This window comes from Pelodiscus sinensis, chromosome 1 (assembly GCF_049634645.1).
Source record: "Pelodiscus sinensis isolate JC-2024 chromosome 1, ASM4963464v1, whole genome shotgun sequence".
Classification (NCBI taxonomy): domain Eukaryota; kingdom Metazoa; phylum Chordata; order Testudines; family Trionychidae; genus Pelodiscus; species Pelodiscus sinensis.
In genome coordinates this window covers 111,373,514-111,393,508 of record NC_134711.1, presented here as the reverse complement: position 1 = coordinate 111,393,508, position 19,995 = coordinate 111,373,514, and the positions used below count along the sequence as shown (strand labels likewise).

General features: G+C 44.0%; 1 protein-coding gene across 1 annotated transcript; it reads left to right on the top strand.

Moving 5' to 3' along the window:
* Positions 1 to 208: 208 nt before the first annotated feature.
* LOC102448447 (aldo-keto reductase family 1 member B1-like) lies at positions 209 to 19,104 on the top strand. The gene is made up of 10 exons (XM_075897343.1): positions 209 to 575; positions 3,378 to 3,545; positions 5,619 to 5,735; positions 7,424 to 7,501; positions 8,546 to 8,668; positions 13,844 to 13,951; positions 14,179 to 14,259; positions 15,815 to 15,898; positions 17,746 to 17,828; positions 18,598 to 19,104. Exons 1-10 carry the CDS (start codon positions 492 to 494, stop codon positions 18,638 to 18,640), a joined length of 969 nt encoding a protein of 322 aa, XP_075753458.1. The 5' UTR covers positions 209 to 491; the 3' UTR covers positions 18,641 to 19,104.
* The last annotated feature ends 891 nt before the right edge of the window (positions 19,105 to 19,995 follow it).

The following is a 19,995-nucleotide window of genomic DNA, read 5'->3' as shown; positions in this document are numbered from 1 at the left end:
TTACAGATGGAGAAACTGAGGCCTAGAGCAACTCAGACACAAATTTTTGGGCGTGGTGCCTTGATTTCATATTTTGGTGTCTGAGACACCAGAGGCCTGGTTTTCAGAGCTGTTGAGGGCCCACAACTCCACCATTGGGAGCTGCTGCATGCTCAGTGCTTTAGCCTAAGGCCTTAGGGAACCACGCCCCGGGATGTGCACGGACGCGCCTGCTGGGACAGCGAGAGCAGCGAACAGCTGGCCCGCGCTGCAGGCCAGTTCCGCGCAGCAACCAGTGGTTTGAAGGAGACACGTCCCCGGGCGATGCGCTTTCCCGCGCAGGGGAGACACCGGCGCGCGGCTGCTCTGCCCACAGCACAGACGGCGCGCGCCCCTCACCGCCGTGTCTGCTCCTCCGCTGGCTCCCAATAGCGGAGCAAGCCCAGCGGCGGAGGCGTGGCCAGGCCTCTTAAGGAAGCTCAGCTGGGGGCGAGCTCTCTGCAGAGGCTCGTATGCTGAGGGCCGGGATTATGGCGACCTACGTGCAACTGAGCACTAAGGCCAAGATGCCCATACTGGGGCTAGGCACCTGGCAGGTAATTGCACAGGGTGGGACGGGCTCCAGGCGCTGACACGGCTCGCCCGGTGTATGGGAGCTGCTCGGGAAACCCTAGGCCGTTTGGCCTTCGTTTCTCCCGTTCCCAGTGCAGCCCCAGCGTCCAGCTGTGCGTGTTTGTGCAGAAGGGCAGGAGTTTCTTTTCCAGCAAAATGCTCGAGGCTGCACGCGCCGGTCGCTTAGCTCCTGGGAAGCGATTTTGGTTTATGTTGGTAGCAAGCTCCGACTGTCCCTGAAGTCCCGGTGTCCAGCTGTCATCGCGCTGAATGGCTGGCCCTTCTCCTTAGGCGCCTAGCCGCGGGCTAGCTGCTTTCCTAACCACGTCCGCAAACGGCTAATGCGCGGCATTTGTAAGTACTGAGCTTTGTGCCAGAGGTGCCTGTACTCTGCAGCTGCTTGTGAGCATAACATGTTGGTTTAAGAGTTACAAGAAACTCTGTAACAAGCACTTTGAGTGATCTATTATAATTAAATGCAGACAAAGTTAATTATAATGGTCCCTTCTGGCTTTATTTATAATTAATATATATATATATATATATATATTTCTTGCACTTTGCATTCTCTGATGCAAAACGTAGTCTAGCTTCTTATTTCAGCATCACCAATTTAAATCCACAGTAGCTCTGCTGACATGGATATATTCAGAGGGGTAGCCAAGTTAGTCTGTAACAGGAAAAACTTAAAAAGCAACAAATAGGTCGCACTTTAAAGACTAACAAAACATGTGGTAGATGGTATCGTGAGTTTTCATGGACGCAGCCCACTTCTTCAGGTGACCGGAGTGTTGAAAGTCCAGAACCAAGAATAAATGTGAGAAAGTGTGGGGAGAGGACATTGGATCTATTGAACAGGCTCTGAATTTACACTGGTGTAACTGTGAAAAGAATCCCCTTCTTTGTGTAAATGGAATGGTTCTTCCTTTTTAGACTCATAGACTTTAAGGTAGGAAGGGACCATTATGATCATCTAGTCTGACCCCCTGCACAGTGCAGGCCACAGAATCTCACCCACCTCTCCCAGAATAATCCTCTCACCTATATCTCAGATATTGAAGCCTTCAAATACTTTGAAGACCCCAAGATGCAGAGAATCCTCTAGCTGTGATCTGTACCCCATGCTACAGAGGAAAGCGAAAAACCTCCAGGGCCTCTGCCAATCTATCCCGGAGGAAAATTTTTAATTCCCTTGCTTTTCTTCAGTCTAGGGCTTATGCTGTCACTTGCTTGCATGGTGACAAATTGGAAAGGCAGTTACAAGAATGAATCTTATCAGAAGAGTGTGTTTGTGTATAGAAATCTATTAAAATAATGTTGGCAATGTAATCACCCAGAGAATAAGAAAAGATTACAGGATCACACAGGCTATGTCTATACTGGCACCCTTTTCTGGAAATGCTTACAACGGAACAGTTTTCCGTTATAAGTATTTCCGGAAAAAGTGCATCTACATTGGCAGGATGCTTTTCCGGAAAAGCACTTTTTCCGGAAGAGCGTCTGTGGCCAATGTAGATGCGCTTTTCTGGAAAAAAGCCCTGATCGTCATTTTCGCAATCAGGGCTTTTTTGCGGAAAGACTACTGTGCTGTCTACACTGGCCCTTTTCTGGAACAGTTTTTCCGGAAAAGGACTTTTGACCAAACGGGAGCAGCATAGTTTTTCCAGAAAAACACTGACAATTTTACAGGAGATCGTCATTGCTTTTCCGGAAAAGCAAGCGGCCAGTGTAGACAGCTGACAAGTTATTCTGGAAAAGCAGCCGCTTTTCCAGAATAAGTAGCCCAGTGTAGACACAGCAACAGTGTATACATTGTTTTAGAACCATTTTTTGTAGCATGAAACAGAGCTGCTAGATATGGGAAGTAGTTGCAGTTTCTACCTATTATATTGATGGCCAGTATTCTGCTCTTCTAACTGTTGTGTGTTCATGGGATGAAAGACCATTTTCAAAAGCGCATTAATGCACAATGTTAGCATTGCTATACAAACAGAGTTTGTGAATTCCGTCATTTCTGCCCACCGTCTGTTACTTTTTAATTCCATAAATTATCAATACGGAGAGCAGAGGTTCTCAAGCTGTGCTCTGTAGTTATAACTGGCTGGTCACACAGCGACCTTGTTCCACCTGCTGAATCATGTGTTAAAATATTTACAGACTTTTTTAAATGCTCACTTTCTACTTGAGCAACTGCTGAAGTTGCCAGTAGGAAGAAAGACTGTGAGGGGGAAAGAGAGGGGTGTCCCCCAGAAAATCTCTGTACTAAAATACAGTCTGTGCAGTGAAGAACCTTGAACATATGTTTTAGAGATTATATAAAGAGCTATGGTATAGGGGTATTATGGAAAGAATAAATGTCTCCCATTCTTGCTGTGAACACCACAGAATAGATAACCTATACCATCTGGTAGCTGCATCAAATAATGTTATCATATATCGTTTATCTGGCCCTGAACACTTACTATACAAAGTTACACAATTGGAGAACATATACTGTACATCCAAATGCTGCTGGACCTCTTTGAGGTTTTCCAAGCCATCTAGGGATTGGGAATTCAGCCATTGCTGGGCTGGAGCAGCCTCTGTTTGTGTTGGGAGGGGGGCCCATTGCAGGGGGAGGGTCTGTTCCAGCCCTCATCTGTTATCCTTAATCAGTTTAACATTTCACATTCCTAGTCCTATCTTGTTTGCATGCCATTGGATTAGCACACCCCATCCCTGGTCTGTTTACACCACTATCACGTCTGGAAATGTTGGTGTTTTACAGGTGTTCATTTTGTTTTCAGGCTCCTCCTGGGAAGGTGGCAGAGGCAGTGAAGTTTGCCATCGATGTTGGATATCGCCACTTTGACTGTGCCTATTTGTACAAGAATGAGAGTGAAATAGGGGATGGGATCCAGCAGAAAATCAAGGAAGGGGCTGTGAAACGGGAAGATCTTTTCATTGTCACTAAGGTACAACTCTGGCTGCGGGAACTGGATCGTGGTGTAAATCAAGTTGTTGCATGGAGAGAGATGGCGTTCAACAGACAGCCTGTGCTCCAGGGGTAAAATGACTGAAGAAATAATCGTCTTCATCCCTGCTGTCTGTTTCATGCGTCTCTCTTTCTACTATGGCAGGGAGAAGGGTAATAGCAAGGGAAATGGGATTCCTGTACTTCTGTTGTGCCTGGAATAGGATTCACCATAAAGTTAATCCATTATTTGCAATGGAAGCGGAAGCCTGCTGGGAGCGTATTAACAGCTCAGAAGGGTACTGTGGCCACCATAATTGTCAACTTTTCTTGAGCTGCAAATTTCGAGCCTTTGTTATCTGAAGGCTCTCTTCCCCCTAAAAGCATGATAGGAAAAGAAGAAATTTGTAATATCTTGATCAAATTCAGAGGCAATGCTTCAGCTGTTTTTTTTTTTTTTTTTTTTTTTTTTTTTTTAAAAGATCTACTTACTCGATGTGTAAGGGAGCCTAAATCAATGGAACTTTTAAATGAAACCCTGGAATAAGGTGTACGTTTAAATAGAGGGGTGTTGTTATGCTTCTCTAGTGGGCCAGAAGAGAAAAATAGAACAATTAAGACAATTAACTAATGTGAGCTAAACCAACCTGTGGCAGCTCCTCTCTGATTTTTTTTTTCCTCTGCCTAAAATCGGGGAGGGTAGTACAGCAGGAAATGTATTAGCATTTTTATTGTAACTTTCTAGAGAAAATTTAGTTTTTCAACAAAACAAATAAAAGGTTGATTTGGATTTTGTAAGGATGAGGAAAGATACGGGGTGATTTAAAAAAAAAAAAAACCAAGAGCATCTTACTAGTAGATGGACCCTATTACTTGGAATTCTTTTCATTTTTAGTTTTTTCAATTTAAAAAAATTAAAATTTTTAATTGTGGTCAAAACCTAGTTTTTCATCAAAATATTTAAATAAAAGACAAGTTACAACCAGCTCTAATTTGGTTCAGGACCATGATGCCTGGTTTGTTGGGATTTACTGAGGTTTCCAAATACCCTATACCAGTTCTCTCTTCATATGTGAGCTTTGGAGTTAGGTTATGAAAATGAATAGGCCATCGTGACCTTGGAAATGTGGAATTGCCAAAATACAACCGCTCTCCGAGTTACAACCACCTCCACTTATGGCCATCCGCACTTACGACCGAAGCAGTCGTAAATGCGGATCCAAGTTACGAACGGTGATCAGCGCGGTCGCCATGTAACTCTATGAGATCCGAGTTATGAGCACTTTGAGTTACGGACCAAGTGTTGGTCCGTAACTTGTTTGTAACTTGGGGAGCGGCTATACTAACAGTTTTTCCCGTCTAGATGCACATGGCAGGAAGTTTCATTCGGCCAATTCCTTTCTATAAATATAAATTGCTTTGTGCTAATGCTGTATTTTGAGTTTAGACTCTGTTTTAATCTATCATTAAAATTTTAGCAGCAAGGCACGTTTATACAGGTCTAAAAATTTCACAGCCCTCACAGAACATGAAATAAGCCCTTCCCTATGAAATCTGATGACTCCTTGCCCCCTCAAAAGGGGCTTTCTACCTCTGACTGGGCAGAGGAAGGACAGGCCCTGTCCCTCCTCTGCAAACTGCTCTCCTAGTGGAAGGGAGAGACCAAACCAAACCAGACCCACCTCTACCTCCTGCAACTGCAGGAAACTCTACAGTTGGTGCCTTCAGAGTCCAGATATGAAGGCAGCACAGAAGTGAGGGTGACAATCTCATGACATCTCTTCCTTCCCCTCACCCCCCCATGACCTTTTGGGTCAGGATCCCATGGTTACAACACTTTGAAGTTTCAGGTTTAAAGAGCTGAAAATATGAAACTTACCAGCTTTCAAATCCTCTGGCTGTGAAATTGGCCATAATGAGCTGTGAATATGGTGGGACCAGGCACACTGATCTGTCTTTGGCATAGCTCCCTAAGCTGAAGGGGTGATGCGCTCAGACCTGTTTCTAGTAGAAAGAACACTGCTTCAGGGGGATTGCAGAGTAACTATCATCATGCTTGGTTTTCTCCTTGCAGCTTTGGTGCACGTTTCATGAGCGATCCCTTGTGAAAGGGGCATGCCAGACAAGCCTTGCTGCATTGAAACTGGATTACTTGGACCTGTACCTTATTCACTTTCCTATGGGATTCAAGGTAGCATGGCTCTTCTAGTTCTTTTCTCCATCATCCTGAGAAAACCCTTGAGTGTTCGGATGCTAGGCCGTGGCATCCTAGCCTAGATCATGTAGTCAGAGAAGGAGGACTAGCCTCCTCCTGGAATGCACCTTTGCCATGATTTATTCATCTCTATGTTGCACTGCATAGAGAAAGTTAAGGCCTCTTCTTTGGCAGAAGAGGGGTGAAGTTGAGGAGGTGCCATCTATAAATGTTTCTTCCACTGCATTCCAAGCTCCCTACGACTTTGGTAGCAACCAGCAAGTGTTTCTGTGCAAGTGCACATCAGGGATGTTTAAATTAGATTAATCAGTCATCGAATAGTCGATGAAACTTTCATCGACTATTTGATTAGTTGATAAAGGCACTTCCGCCTTTCAATGTAGCAACAGCCCAGCAGGTTCTAGCTACATTTCAAAATGGAAGTACCCCGCAGCATTTCACCTTTGAAATGCACAAGGACCCCACCCCAGCAGGGGCTCTTGTGCATTTCAAAGAATGAAATGTGGCATGAAGCCTGGGGTCAGCGGGGGACTCTTGTACATTTCAAAGGTGAAACACCGCTGCTGTGCCCTTGCCCCCTCCCACAGAGCTTTTAAGCAGGCTCCCCCAGTGCCCTCTTCTCTCCCCTCCCCCCTTACTGCTGCTTCCTTTTAGAGGCAGCAAGGGGCAGGAAGTGACTAGTCAATTAGTCACTTACATCTCTAGTCTGCATACATGCCAAAAGCTAAGTTGTACCCCTTGTACAGATGGGTATTTAGCTGCTGATTATCTCTGTAGTAATTCTGAGATACTACAGAGATAGTATCTTTACTATACTGTACCTTTTTTCTCTCTAACCAATAGCAGAACTGAGTTCACAACTAAGGTTCCTTCTAAGGTTTTCCATCCTTAGGCGGAATACATTTTTTTATGTGCTCTGAGGAATGTGCAGATGTGTACCACCAACAAAACACATGCTGTCCACTGTGAGCAGCTGTGGGTACTCTGCTATTCAGCAGAGCAGCACCTGCAACTCTGCTGGGAAGCAGCCCAACTGCTCAGCTTACAGGGAGCACTGTTCACAACATAGAGTGCATCGTTCTGGGGTAGTAGGGCACTTTGCATTTAGGCTTCAAATGCAGAGAATGGGAGATCATAAAGTACTGCTAATGAAATACCAAATAGGAACAAAATCATTGCTCCTTGGGGGAACTCCAATCAGTCAAGTCATGGCCTTCGGTTAGTTGGGACAGTGTTGTATAGATTCTTGTTTTGGGAGTTATTGGTCTATTTTAGGGTGCCAATCAATGGAAGATGAAGCAAGTCAGTGTTAACTATAGTTTTTAGGAGTGAATACTAGGGCTGTAACGAAACTTGTTACATAAGGAATGAGGCCCTACCCTGTCCTCTCTTTGGCCTTATTAAGCTAATTACTTGAACAAAGTTTACTGTTTTCCCTCCATTAGCCCCCATTCAAGTCACCATATGCTGCATGCCCCTGATTTAGCAAGGAACTTAAATGTGTGCATAATTATAAGTGCAAGAGTAGTACCACTGACTTTAAGCTTTTCATGTGCTTAAATACCTTGTTGAACTTGGGCCTATGTGTCCTGTTTGACTTTCTGGTAGAATTTGGGCATTTCAGCCCTGAAAACAAATCTCTTTTAAACTTTGTCTTCTGACAGGCTGGTGAGGAGACACATCCTGTAGATGACAGTGGTATGATTGTCTCTAGTGACACTGATCTTTTGGACACCTGGGAGGTAAAAAAACCCCTTACATTCTTTGTGCTTATACACCAGGGCTGTGTCTGGACTGGCAAGTTTTTCTGCAAAAGCAGCTGCTTTTGTGGAAAAACTTGCCAGCTGTCTACACTGGCCGCTTGAATTTCTGCAAGAACACTGATGATCTCATGTAAGAAATCCGTGCTTCTTGCAGAAATACTATGCTGCTTACATTCGGGCAAAAGTCCTTTTGTACAAAAGGGCCAGTGTAGACAGCTCAGATTTGTTTTGTGCAAAAAAGCCCCGCTCATGAAAATGGCGACTGGGGCTTTTTTTGTGCAAAAGCACGTCTACATTGGCCACGGATGCTTTTGCGTAAAAGCATCCGTGCCAATCTAGACGCGCTTTTGCGCAAATGCTTTTAACGGAAAAGCTTTTCCATTAAAAGCATTTGCAGAAAATCATGCCAGTCTAGACATAGCCCAGGAGTTGAATAGAAGGCTGCACACCAGTAATGGTGGAGCCTGCAGTATTGTGCATATTAGAGTCTGGAGAGATGCATTTGGCTGCTCACAAGATCTTTGCATTAGTAGGAATTCAGGGTTACCCCAGTGTTCTTTGTTGAGTGCTGTCTACCTTTTATTCCATTTGAGTGGCATGATTCTGTGTCTGTTGCTGATACTCACAGCCTATGTGACTTAGTGGCTCTGAGTGCCATTTTCCCCATCACAGTAGGCTGAGCATTGTGGGGGGGGAAAAAGATGTGATCACCTACCAGTGTAGGCTGAGGCTTAAGTCTATGCACTTCCTCTTTGTTCCTATAAGATGACAAAAAGACAGTGTACTAAAAGGATGAGACTTGTCTCTCATGGGGAATCATGGGTGGGACGGACTCTGGGAAACAGGCATGCTTAGTATAAATAGTTAATTCATAGATGCGAAGATTTTTGAGGCCAAAAGGGATCACTAGATCATCTAGTCTGACCACCCAATGAGTTTATTGGTTACTTTTGTAAAAGGAAAAAGGCTAAGCTGGCAGTAGTACCAGCTTCTGTATGTGACTAGATTACTTTGTTCCCATAGGCTATGGAAGAGCTGGTGGATGCAGGTCTGGTGAAAGCCATTGGAATCTCCAACTTTAACCACAAACAGATTGAGAGAATCTTGAACAAGCCTGGGTTAAAATACAAGCCTGCCAACAACCAGGTAAGGAATTTATTCCCACTGCAAAACGTGTGTAAGGGCCAAGCTACATGCACTTGCACTTAAAAAAAAAAAAAAAAGGAGTTTGGTATTCAGCAGAGTACTGACAACTCAGAACCGTCTGATGATGTTACAGTTCAGTGAGTGGATATTGTTGAATGACAGCCCTAACTCGCATCCCACCACTCGTGGGATCTGGACTGACCTGTTACTTGAGAGCAATATGTGCAGGATACAGAACCTTTTGCAATCCAGTAGGATGCTATAAATTGTTTCACTCATAATAGCACTCCAGGCTATCAGTAGAACCCTGTGAATCCACAGGGTACCTGCAGCCACGGATAGAAGAGAATATCCACAGTTTACTTTTGCAGATGCATGTACTAATTTTGTATTGGAGCAGGATATTGCAGGAATCTTCATCTTTAGCATCGTCAGGTCATAACTTTGGCACTTCAATTGCCTGGCCTGTTTTGTCTGAATCTTCTGTGGCCAAGCCCAGTTATCTCTAAGTTCCATCACCTTCTGGGTAATGAAAAGACAAACTGAAAGAAGTATCTAAGCAAACGGTTCTTTGCCCCTACTTTCAGGCTCTGCAGTGTTCTTCTGTTTCTTAAGCCTAGCACTGCCATCAGGGCTCTTCCCCTGAAGGCTCCTCATGCCAGCAGGCTTCCTCACTCACTCTCCTTACTGGAACCCTGCCTTGATCCATTCCCCCTCACCACCAGGAAGCTCCCTTCACTGAGTTCTTCTCTGTTCTGTGTAGTTGTCTTGGACACTTTCATTCACAGCGGGGATCAGCAGCTGTCATTACGTCTCCAAATCAAGATCATTGGAGCCTTGCAAATCCACAGATCCGCAGGCATCCGAAGCTTATTTTGGTGGACACAGATGCAGATACAGATTTTGTGTCTGCGCAGGACTGCAAAGATCATCAGGGAGTTAACTGCTACCTCACAGACAAGGCAGAACTCCATTCCCCTTTAATGGGCTCTCCAGCCAGGTCATGACAGAAGTCTAAAGCACTAAGCATTTTTAGAATACTAAGAGTATGTCTACACAGCAGTGTTATTTCGGAATAACTGATGTTATTTTGAAATAACATAGTTAATGTCTACGCAACAAGCAGTTATTTCAATATAATGTTGAGCTGGAGGACGTCTTACTCCAACTCCTGTTGCCCTCATTGTACAAGGAGAAAGGGAAGTCAAAGGAAGAGTGCGCGCTCTCAGACTTTCTGCTGGATAGATCGTGCCAAAATAAGCGATTTCTATTTAAGCTACGCAGATGATGTAGCTCAAGTTGTGTAGCTTATTTTAGCTTAAGCTCTGCTGTGTAGACATGTCCTAAGATATATATTTGAGTTCTAAAAAATGTGCCCACAGATTTCAACCCACTAGATATTTTTTGCCCTGATATGTGCAGGTTTTTTTCCCCCCAACGTGCCAAAAACTTTTTTTTAAATAACCAGAGGTCTCTGGCTTTAAACTATGGCGGCTGAATGTTTCTCATGCCTCTGATGTGTGATGCTGGGCAATATCACGCCCAGGCATTTGAATCCTCAGACACTGCCTCTAGTTTGTTTTTTTTGTCCTTGTGTTATGTGGATCTGCAGTGTGATCTGGAAGTGCTCTCGTATAATATTTTTTTTTTACAGCTTTATTACATGATACATTTGGCTAAATGTTTAACTTCAGCATGATCTGAGTATTTGTACACAGCATTGTAACCATAAAACAGTGTGACCATTGAACCTGCCAGTTGTGTGTGCCAAGTTAGCACCAGCATTTGCAGCATAATATATATGCACCAATAAATCTGGGAATCCATACACAAGGGAATGGTACCATTGATGTCAGAGGAACTATCTGCACAAGATAAGCTCTGGCAGCATCGACTCAAAGGCTCTTCCTTTTTAACCTTTGAACGTGTGGCAGGGTCTTACTCAGCCAGTTTCTCTCAACTTCAAAAGGCAGGAAAAAGGATTTGATAGCTACTACATTGTCTCTCTATGGAGCATAATAATCAGTTTGACTTTGTCCAACACCACCTTATTAGGGCTGTCAAGCAATTAAAAAAATTAATTGTGATATTAAAAACTTTAATCACGCACACTGCCCCTTTGAATCCGGTGGTGGCATTTCAAAGGGGCAGCGCTGTGGAAGCCCGGGATCAGCTAGAGTCCTTAGCTGACCCCAGGCTTAGTGTAGCTGCCCCTCTGAAACACAATGGAGGCATTTCCAAGGGGCAGCACTGCAGGAGCCCGGGGTGAGCTGACCCTGGCTCCGTACAGCATTGCCCTTCTGAAGTGCTGCCCCGGCACTTCAAAGGGGCAACGCATTAGGACCCTGGGATCAGCTGGAGTTCTCAGCAGACCCTGAGCTTCATGGAGCACTGGAGCAGCACTTCAAAGGGGCAGTGCAACATGGAGCTGAGGATCAGCTGGACACTCCAGCTGATCCCGGGCTCCATGTTGTGCTGCCCCTTGGAAATGCTTCCCTGGCGACTCCAAAGGGGCAGCTCATTAGGAGGATTATGCGTTAATCCAGTCCGGTGTTAATCACAGGCACTAACACATATCACTTGACAGCTCTACTTCTTATTAACCATCAACTTCACACAAGTTGCTCTAACACAGTTACTTTTAAAATGCAATTGTCTAATATTATTTAGCTGTCAATTCTAATTGGGACATTTGTATCTAAGCCCATATGGTGCTGGGTGTGTTGCATATACACTAAAAAGGCACAGTCGCTGCCCTGAAGAGTTTACAGCTTAAGAAATACAGTAAAACTCCATTGGTCCGGCATCCAATGCTCCAGCACTCCTGATGGTCTGGCACCATCTGGAACCCGGAAGTGCTCCAGGCCACCGGACAATTGGAGCTGCTCTGCCCCTGGCAGAGCAGCTGGGGTGCTGCTGGTTTGGTCCCGTAGCGTTGCCCCTCGGCGCTGCGGGACCAACCCGTCAGCACCCCAGCTGCTCTGCCCCAGACTTCCCCAAGTCAGCCGCTGCTGAAACTGACCAGCAGCTGACTCCGGGAAGCCCAAGGCAGAGTGTGCTGTGCCCAGGCTTCCCGGAGTCAGCCGCTGGACAGTTTCAGCAGCGGTTGACTTGGGGAAGTTTGAGGCAGAGCAGCTGGGATGCTGCCGGGTTGGTCCCGCAGTGCTGAGGGGTGCATCTCCCCCCCACTCCACCCCAGACCCTTCATAGCCCCCCCTTCCTATAATCCGGCATATTTGATAATCTGGCACCCCCTGGGTCCTAAAGGTGCCGGATTATCGGACGTTTACTGTACTTGTAAACAGAATTTAAACACAATCAAACCAGCACTATATAACACCATTTTAACATGCCAAGGTGTACTGCTCTGGAAGTGCCTGCATGCGTTAGCAGCCACGTTATTTGAATGTGCGATCTAGGGATGCAGAAGAGTAGTCAGTCAACTATTCTGTCTCTCCTGCCCCCCCCCCCATATCATAGGCAGCAGGGTGGGGGAGGCAGGAGCTGCTGCTAGAAGGAGCTGTCTTAAAAGCCAGTTCCCCCTGCACCATTTCCGTGGTGCCGCTTGTCCCCCTTCCCCTGCGTTGCTGTGGTTGAGGCAGCAGTGTGGGGAGGTGGCTGCTGGAGCAGTCCCTGTCCACAGCCATCTCCAGCAGCAGTCCTTGTCCACAGGGTGGGGGTCCCCGATCCCTAGGTCCAGGAGCTACCCCTGCTGCAGCTTTGCAGTTTAAATGTAGTAGGAGCTGGGCTGCCTGCATGCCCAGCTCTTGCTACATTTATACTGCAGAGCTGCAGCAGGGGTAGCTCCTTTTGCATGCCGATCCTTACAATTTGTATCAAAAACACAATTAATATCGACTACGCTATTACCCATCTCTTAACTGCTTTAGTGCAATCAGTATATGAAAGGAGCTACAAAACTGTATTCATGTAACTTTTAAGGTGCTAATGCAACAAATTAAGAAATGACAAAGTTCTAGTTTGTGTGACGAGAGTTACTCTGCCGCGTTGCCCATGTGCAATGTAGTAAAGCATGGCATTTTATACCTGCCCGTAGCAAATTCTCTCCCACCCAAGTACTAACTCTTGTATGACAGGCAAGTAAGATATTATCAGGCTTTCCGTAACCATCAAGATAAAAGGAGGAAGATCAATTTTGTGATTAATTCACGGGATGGGGATTTCCCTGACTGGGAATGCCCTGATTTGACACAGACTTGCTTCATGATCTTAGGTAAGTCACTTACCCCATTTCATCATTTTACAGATAGAGATAGCAGAGCTTTGTAGATCTTGTCTATTTGGACTGGAAGCTCTTCAGAGACTGTCACTGGGGTGTGTTGGACCAAGCACCATATGGCTCTGATATAGGTTCGGGTGTCTAAATCAGCGACGGGCAGCCTTAGCTAGTGAGTGGCCCTCCTTGATCCCAGTGGGCCACTAGGTTGTCATAACCAGGACTATCTCCTGGAGAAGGGTAGTTTTGCTAACTCTGCTTGTTTCCCTAGAATTTTATGGCTATGCTGATTGAATTATAGCAGTGCATTGATTGGATGCAGAAGGGGCACATGACTCTGTCAGTGTTGTATACAATCAGCATGCACCTCGCTTCAGGTACACCTCTACGCAGCAGCATATTTCAAAATAACTTAGTTTGCATACAAGGAGTAAGGGAAGTTGGAGGAAGAGTGCTCTATTTTGAAAAGTGCTGTGTAGACGCTCCCTATTTCAAAATAAGCTATGCAATTGACATAGCTCAGTTTGTGTAGCTTATTTCGAGTTAAGCCCTGCTGTGTAGACGCACCCTTCATGTGCCCGTGCTTTACATGCATGTCACTTTAGTAATATCAGTGTGGGGGGGGGGGGGAACTGCACAGATGGAAACCAGTAGAACCTGGCAACAGTAAACAAAATGTCGTGAGGTTCTATGGAGGCCCACAATGGGCTGCATATGGCCCTTGGGCCACAGGTTGCGTACGACTGCTGTAAATGCTACTGTGATGCAAATAATAAACAGCAAAGCATGTAGAATTTTCTGACATTCTGCCAGACTTCTCTATATGATAGGAATATGAGTGGCTGTAAAGATAGTCATAGGGTCTGATTGTCTGGAGCATAGGAGTTCTAGCAGTGCAGTTTGCCACTGGGTGAACCTGTGTGTCCTTGTACTTGCAGATTGAGTGCCACCCATACCTTACCCAGGAGAAGCTGATTAAGTATTGCCAATCCAAAGGGATCTCTGTGACCGCATACAGTCCTCTTGGCTCTCCTGACAGGCCGTGGTAAGAGAGCTTGGCAGTCTCCCTCTTTGGATGCATGCATGTCTTGAGTCATTGAAGAAAGCTGAATGACCAATGCAGTAACAATTGAAACATATTTTTATTGCTATATTGCAAACCTTCCTGTGAAATGCATCATGTTTTCTGCCAGGGATGGTAGCATTCTACCATTAACCTACTGCCTCCTCTTATCTTTTTTTTTTTTTTTTTTTTTTTTTTTTTTTTTATTGGGCCAAGCCAGGGGACCCTACTCTCCTGGAAGACCCTAAAATTAAAGAGATTGCTGCTAAACACAGCAAAACCCCTGCTCAGGTACACTGAGATCACTGCACACGTGCATGTTACATCCTCTATAATAATCTGCCTTGCACCAACATTGCAGTCTTTCACAGATACATGCCTTCATGCAGTGACTGTACAAACAGTCCTATTTTAAACATAATGCAGCCTCAGAGGAGGGGTTTGTTGGAACAAACAGCTCAGTCTGGGGAATGGGCAGGACCTGGCAGGGAATAGGGAGCATCTGTGATTAACACAGATTATGCTGACCAGCCGTACAGATGGGCTTTGGGTGTCCCGCAGAAAGTGCATTGTTGCTCATATTCTCTTAATAACAAAAGGGGCTGTAAAAAGATCAAATGAGGTTCAGCCAAACCACCCTTCTGAATCCTTGATCCAAATGAACTATTTTTCATGGAAACCTTAGGCTACATCTACACTGGCATGATCTTGCGCAAGAACTCTTTTGTGGAAGAGTTCTTGTGCAAAAACTCTTCCAGAAGAGAGCGTCTACACTGGCATGTGCATTTGCGCAAGAGATGTGCTTTTGAGCAAGAGCATCCATGCCAGTGTAGACACTCTCTTGCGCAAGAAAGCTCTGATGGCCATTTTAACCATCGGGCTTTCTTGTGCAAGAAATTCATGTTGCCTGTCTACACTGGCCTCTTGCACAAGAACAGTTGCACAAGAGGGCTTATTCCTGAGTGGGAGCATCAGAGTTCTTGTGCAAGAAGCCCTGATTTCATACAGTAGAACGTCAGTTTACTTGTGCAAGAACTCGCGGCCAGTGTAGACAGGCAGCAAGTTTTTGCGCAAAAGCGGCTGTTTTCGTGCAAGATTGCGCCAATGTAGACACAGCCTGAGTGTTTTACCGTTAACCAAAGCTGGCAGATGTGTTTGTTTTCCAACATTCACTGTTGTAAACAATGGAGGAAAACATCCCGAGGCTGCTCAATTTGATGATATTTGTACTACTTACTATTTGCTATTCAAACTTTTTTTTTGCTCGTAAGAATGTTTGAGAGAATGACTCTGCATACATATCCCCACACTGACACACAGTCAGCAGTTGTCAGGCACTAATTGTTAAGTGGATTGAAAAACAGGGTCAGTCTTCTCCAGAAATGCTTCATGAAAAAAATTATCCTTTTCTCCCTCCCTTCCCAGTTTGAAGACTTTAAAACTGGGAATCTGAACTGTTCCTTATTTAGCTCCTAAGGCCAGAAAGGGCAAATATGATTGATCCCCTTATATGACACAGTCCTGTTTTCCAAAAACTTCTTGTCTCACTGGGGAGCAGAAACAATGATACTGCAAACAATTTATAGCTGATGTGACTAGCTTTTAAATACACCAGGGGATGTAGTTTGTTTGCACAAACAGCCTGAGGAATACTTCCAAACAATGAATACATTGTCAGAAACTGGAATTGGTTCTGTAAGCCAAACAAGGGTTAAATTTCTAGAAAACTTATTTAGAACAATGAACCAAAAAAAAAAAAAAAACCCACCACCTGCAAAAAAAAGTCCTTGAGTAGCTCTGTTACTGGTAGCTTCTGTGGTATCAGAATTCCTGTTCTTATTCTCAGGTTCTGATCCGATTTCACATCCAGAGGAATGTGGCAGTCATTCCCAAGTCTGACAAACCACATCATATTGAAGAGAATTTTAAGGTAAAGCTTCTAAAGACGACTATTTTTACACCAGTCCATTATAGTAGCAAGATGGAGTGCCACCTTCATATTTTCTCATTTATCCTAAATTAAATTTGATAGGAGCAAGAGAAGGGATAGAGAGGTGGAAATATTTTAGCGCTGCATTTTTAGTTGTGTTCATGTTTTGTGTGAAAATTTGGAGTTGAATTTTTTGGTTAAATTTAAAATGAGTGAAATGAGTGAATGAAATAGCATCTTATTTGTCATACTATGTTTCTAAGTTTCTTAATTTTAAGCTTAAACTGCTGCTGTGCAACTAGAGTTAAACTTCATTTAATCCCTACTTGTATTGTGCTCGTCAACAGATGTCAGAGTGCTTTGCCACGGTGGTAAGGCTCATTAGATAGGGAATTTCAGGTACAGGATGGTGATGTGAGTGACTTGCCTCAGACCACCAAGTAGGTCAGTAGCAGAGCTCAGAATCAACCCTGTGTTCAACCCATGGGGTTGCATTACCCCTCTGTAATTTCATATGAGTAGATTTAAATACCATTAGGATACATGTGCAGAAAAGAGTAGGCCTATTTAGTTTGGAAAGAAGAGGACTTTAAAAGGACTACAATGGCACCGCACTGGTTGATACAATAGAAGTCAGTTGGGAGCGAGCCTCGAATACAAGAATAATGTGACAGGCGTAACTTAAACAATGCATAAATTAATGTGGAGTGCAGTGCCACAATACGTATGACACCAAAACCTTAACAGCCTCAAGCACTTCTGGCTGATTAAAACCTCAGCAGTTGCTCAGGACAGGCTAAAAATGTCTTAGCACTCTAATCATTGAGGGTGCGTCTAAACAGCAATACTATTTCAGAATAACTAGCACTATTCCGAAATAACTCAGTCCACAGCTACACAGCACACAGTTATTTTGAAATAATGTGGAAATACCCTCAAGCTGGAGGACTTCTTACTCTGACTCCTGTAACCCTCATTGTACGAGGACTAAGAGAAGTCGGAGGAAGAGTGCTCTATTTCAAAATAAGTGCTGTGTAGATGCTCCCAATTTTGAAATAAGCTACGCAATTGATGTAGCTCAATTTGCATAGCTTATTTTGAGTTAAGCCCTGCTGTGTAGATATACCCTGGAGCATCAGGGTATAACCCTATCAATACCTGATGGGAGTTGGAAAGAAATCAGCTGAGTAGAAAATTAGGGAATAACGTTCCCCATCAGCTTCCGTGTTCATTCTTCTGATGCATGTAGCAAGGATTGCTGGCCTGAAACAGGTATGGTCACCTCGATGCTATACATTTATACAAAGGAAGAAGAAATTCCAGCAAATCTTAGAAGATGATGGGTCTGATCAAACAGACTTTTAGCCTCTTTCTCTCAGGAGAGAAGTTTACTCACCTGCAGACTGCCACTGAAGTCAGTGGGACAACAGGTGAACAGGTACCACACAAGTCCTCCTTCTTGGACTAGAACTGTTCACTCTGCAGTCCACTGACTTCTGTGGAAATACACATGGGAGTAAAGAGGTAATCTGGCCTTAGAATCTAAGGTGTCTCTTTCCATTGCCTGTTGCAGAAGTCAGGGGACTTCCTTTTAGTTGTGGTCTGGTTAGAACTGAAAGCCAGATGCCACATGAGCAGTTACAGAAGACCTGATGTACATCAGACAATCCTGTATCCTAGTACTATGTATCCCATTATTCTTGACGTGAGAGTAGCAGGTGTAATAATGCTTCAGAGGAATTCTTGGTCACCCAATCTGGTACCAGTCACCCCTGCTCAATCAAAATCCTATGTGCCTTAATTTCCAGCTGCTTACAGACCTAACTGAAAGTACTTTTTTCTTTCAGGTGTTTGACTTTGAATTGACTAATGAGGAGATGGAAACCATCCTCAGCTTTAACAGGAATTGGAGGGTGGTTGAAATGCTCAAGTAGGTGGCTTTTCATCTCAATCCTACAGAATGCCAGTCGCTTACTATTGCTTTTAAAAGGCAAGGGCATGGTCCAGCTCCCCTGAAGGCAAGCAAGGCAGGCAAGACCCCAGATTTTAAATCACAGGCTTTGAGTAATAAAGATGAACTTTAGACTCTCCACACTCCAAAATTGTGTGACACTAACTTAGGTCAGCACACAGCCACTGTAGTTGTTAAATTGCTTGCAGGGGTGCTACACATCCTCACTATTAGTGCAGGTATGGTCAGTGTGGGACACAGCTCTTGAAAGCCAGTAACAGTCAACAAAAGCAGTGCCTGCACTGATCTTGCATTGAGCTACTTAATGCAACTGAGCATGTACACCAGGAGAGGGGGGGATTACTAAATTGGCAGGCGGAAGCACTGAAATCTGGCTGTACTTCCACAAGCAGATTAATACAAACCAGCAGTATGCCCTGATCTAACCTGGTAGTGCAGACCAGACCTTACAATGACTAACAAGAGGAAAATAATCCTTACACTGTCATTTCTTTAGCAGGAACTACCCGCCTCTGTTTGTATGTTCTGGATACCAGTAAGCACTGTTCTCTGACTAAGCTGGAAGTGACATGGAAGGAGTGATGGGCTAGGAATGCTTTTAATGCCTCTGCTATAGAGTTGCTTGACTAATCTCTGCCTGTGCACTATTCATACCCTGCCTGCCTTCCTGAGAGAAGGATGTATGTGTAGTTACTCTGAATACTCAGTAACACCCATTCTTTTTTAGAGCTGTGAATCACAAGGAATATCCATACAAAGAAGATTATTGAAGCTGGTGTTTCCTGGGCGCATCTGGCTACTACAGAAGTGGAGCCTCTTCTGCTCTGATTTGTTCTTCTGTACTAAGTGGCCTTCAACTATTGCCTGCCCTTCTTTTACCACCAAACCCATGGTCTGAAAGAAGGAATGTAGCAAAAAGTTGAAGAACAAACCAAACCATTTTGATAGGTTATCTTTTTATCAAAGAGTTGGAGGTACTGCTTTTTGCAACACTACCCAAAAAAGTTCTTTCATTCCTCTTTTCTTTTATATTAAACGCCACTTCCTGTTTAATCACTTTAGAAAGAGTTCAAGGTAGGTTAATACAATACGTCAGTGCAATAAGGGATGCTGTATTAACTACATAACTCTTTCTATACAGTTACTTATATGTCACTTGTCTGTTTGTCCCAGCTGGATAGATAATAATTATGCTGTGCTTAATGTAAGACATTAAACTACTGAATTACTTGAATGAGTGTAGAGATCACTTTACTAAATGGTGCACCAATGGGCTAGGGCAAATGGTTCTGTGATTAAATGACAAAGCCCATCCCTGTATGTAACAGAGTGCAGGGTGAGGAGAATCTCTTTGTTGGCTGTGACTGGAATTGTAGGCGCTTGGGGCTCAGTGGGGGAATGGATGGGAGAAAGTGTCTCTCAATGCTGGACGTCTTGGACATAAAGCCAGATTATCATGAGTACTTCTGGGGTGATCAGTGAACATTTAGACAAGCCGTTGATCTCTCAAATGTTAGGTGAACATGGATAAAGCATGTTTTAAAGGATTGGAGTTGCATATAACCCCCAAATTAATTTTTTTTTTCAAAATACTTAATGCATCACAGGTGAGCTAAAGCCTGTGGTGTCCCTAAAGTAGAAAACAACTTGAGGACTCAGAATACCTAATGACACCAAGCAGTGCAGCTAGATGGTGCCTGTTTTCAGACACTTCTGCAAATTATTAGAGTTTTAGAAAGAAAAAATCTATTGAGACATTTTGAGTACTGTTGAAGCAATAGTCATTTTAAGTTTACTTAGCCTATTGTCTTTAGCTAGCTAGCACCATCTCATGGAGTAACAGCTGTAAATGAATCTTAGCAAGAGACATCACCTCTAAGAATTTTTATAAAAGTTAAGTGAAAATGTTAGAGGTTGCCTGTACAACCTTAATTCTTCCCCGTGTGCCTTGATTGAGGCAATGGTTCATATTAACGTGTATATACCCAAAATAAGGTTATATAGACAATTAGAGCTAACTTACCTATCTTAGTTAAACCTAGAAGATTTTTTCTGGCATTGCTCAGGTCCTAAACAAAAACTCAGTTAATCTTCATTTAAATCATTGCTCTTGAGTGAGGCTGGC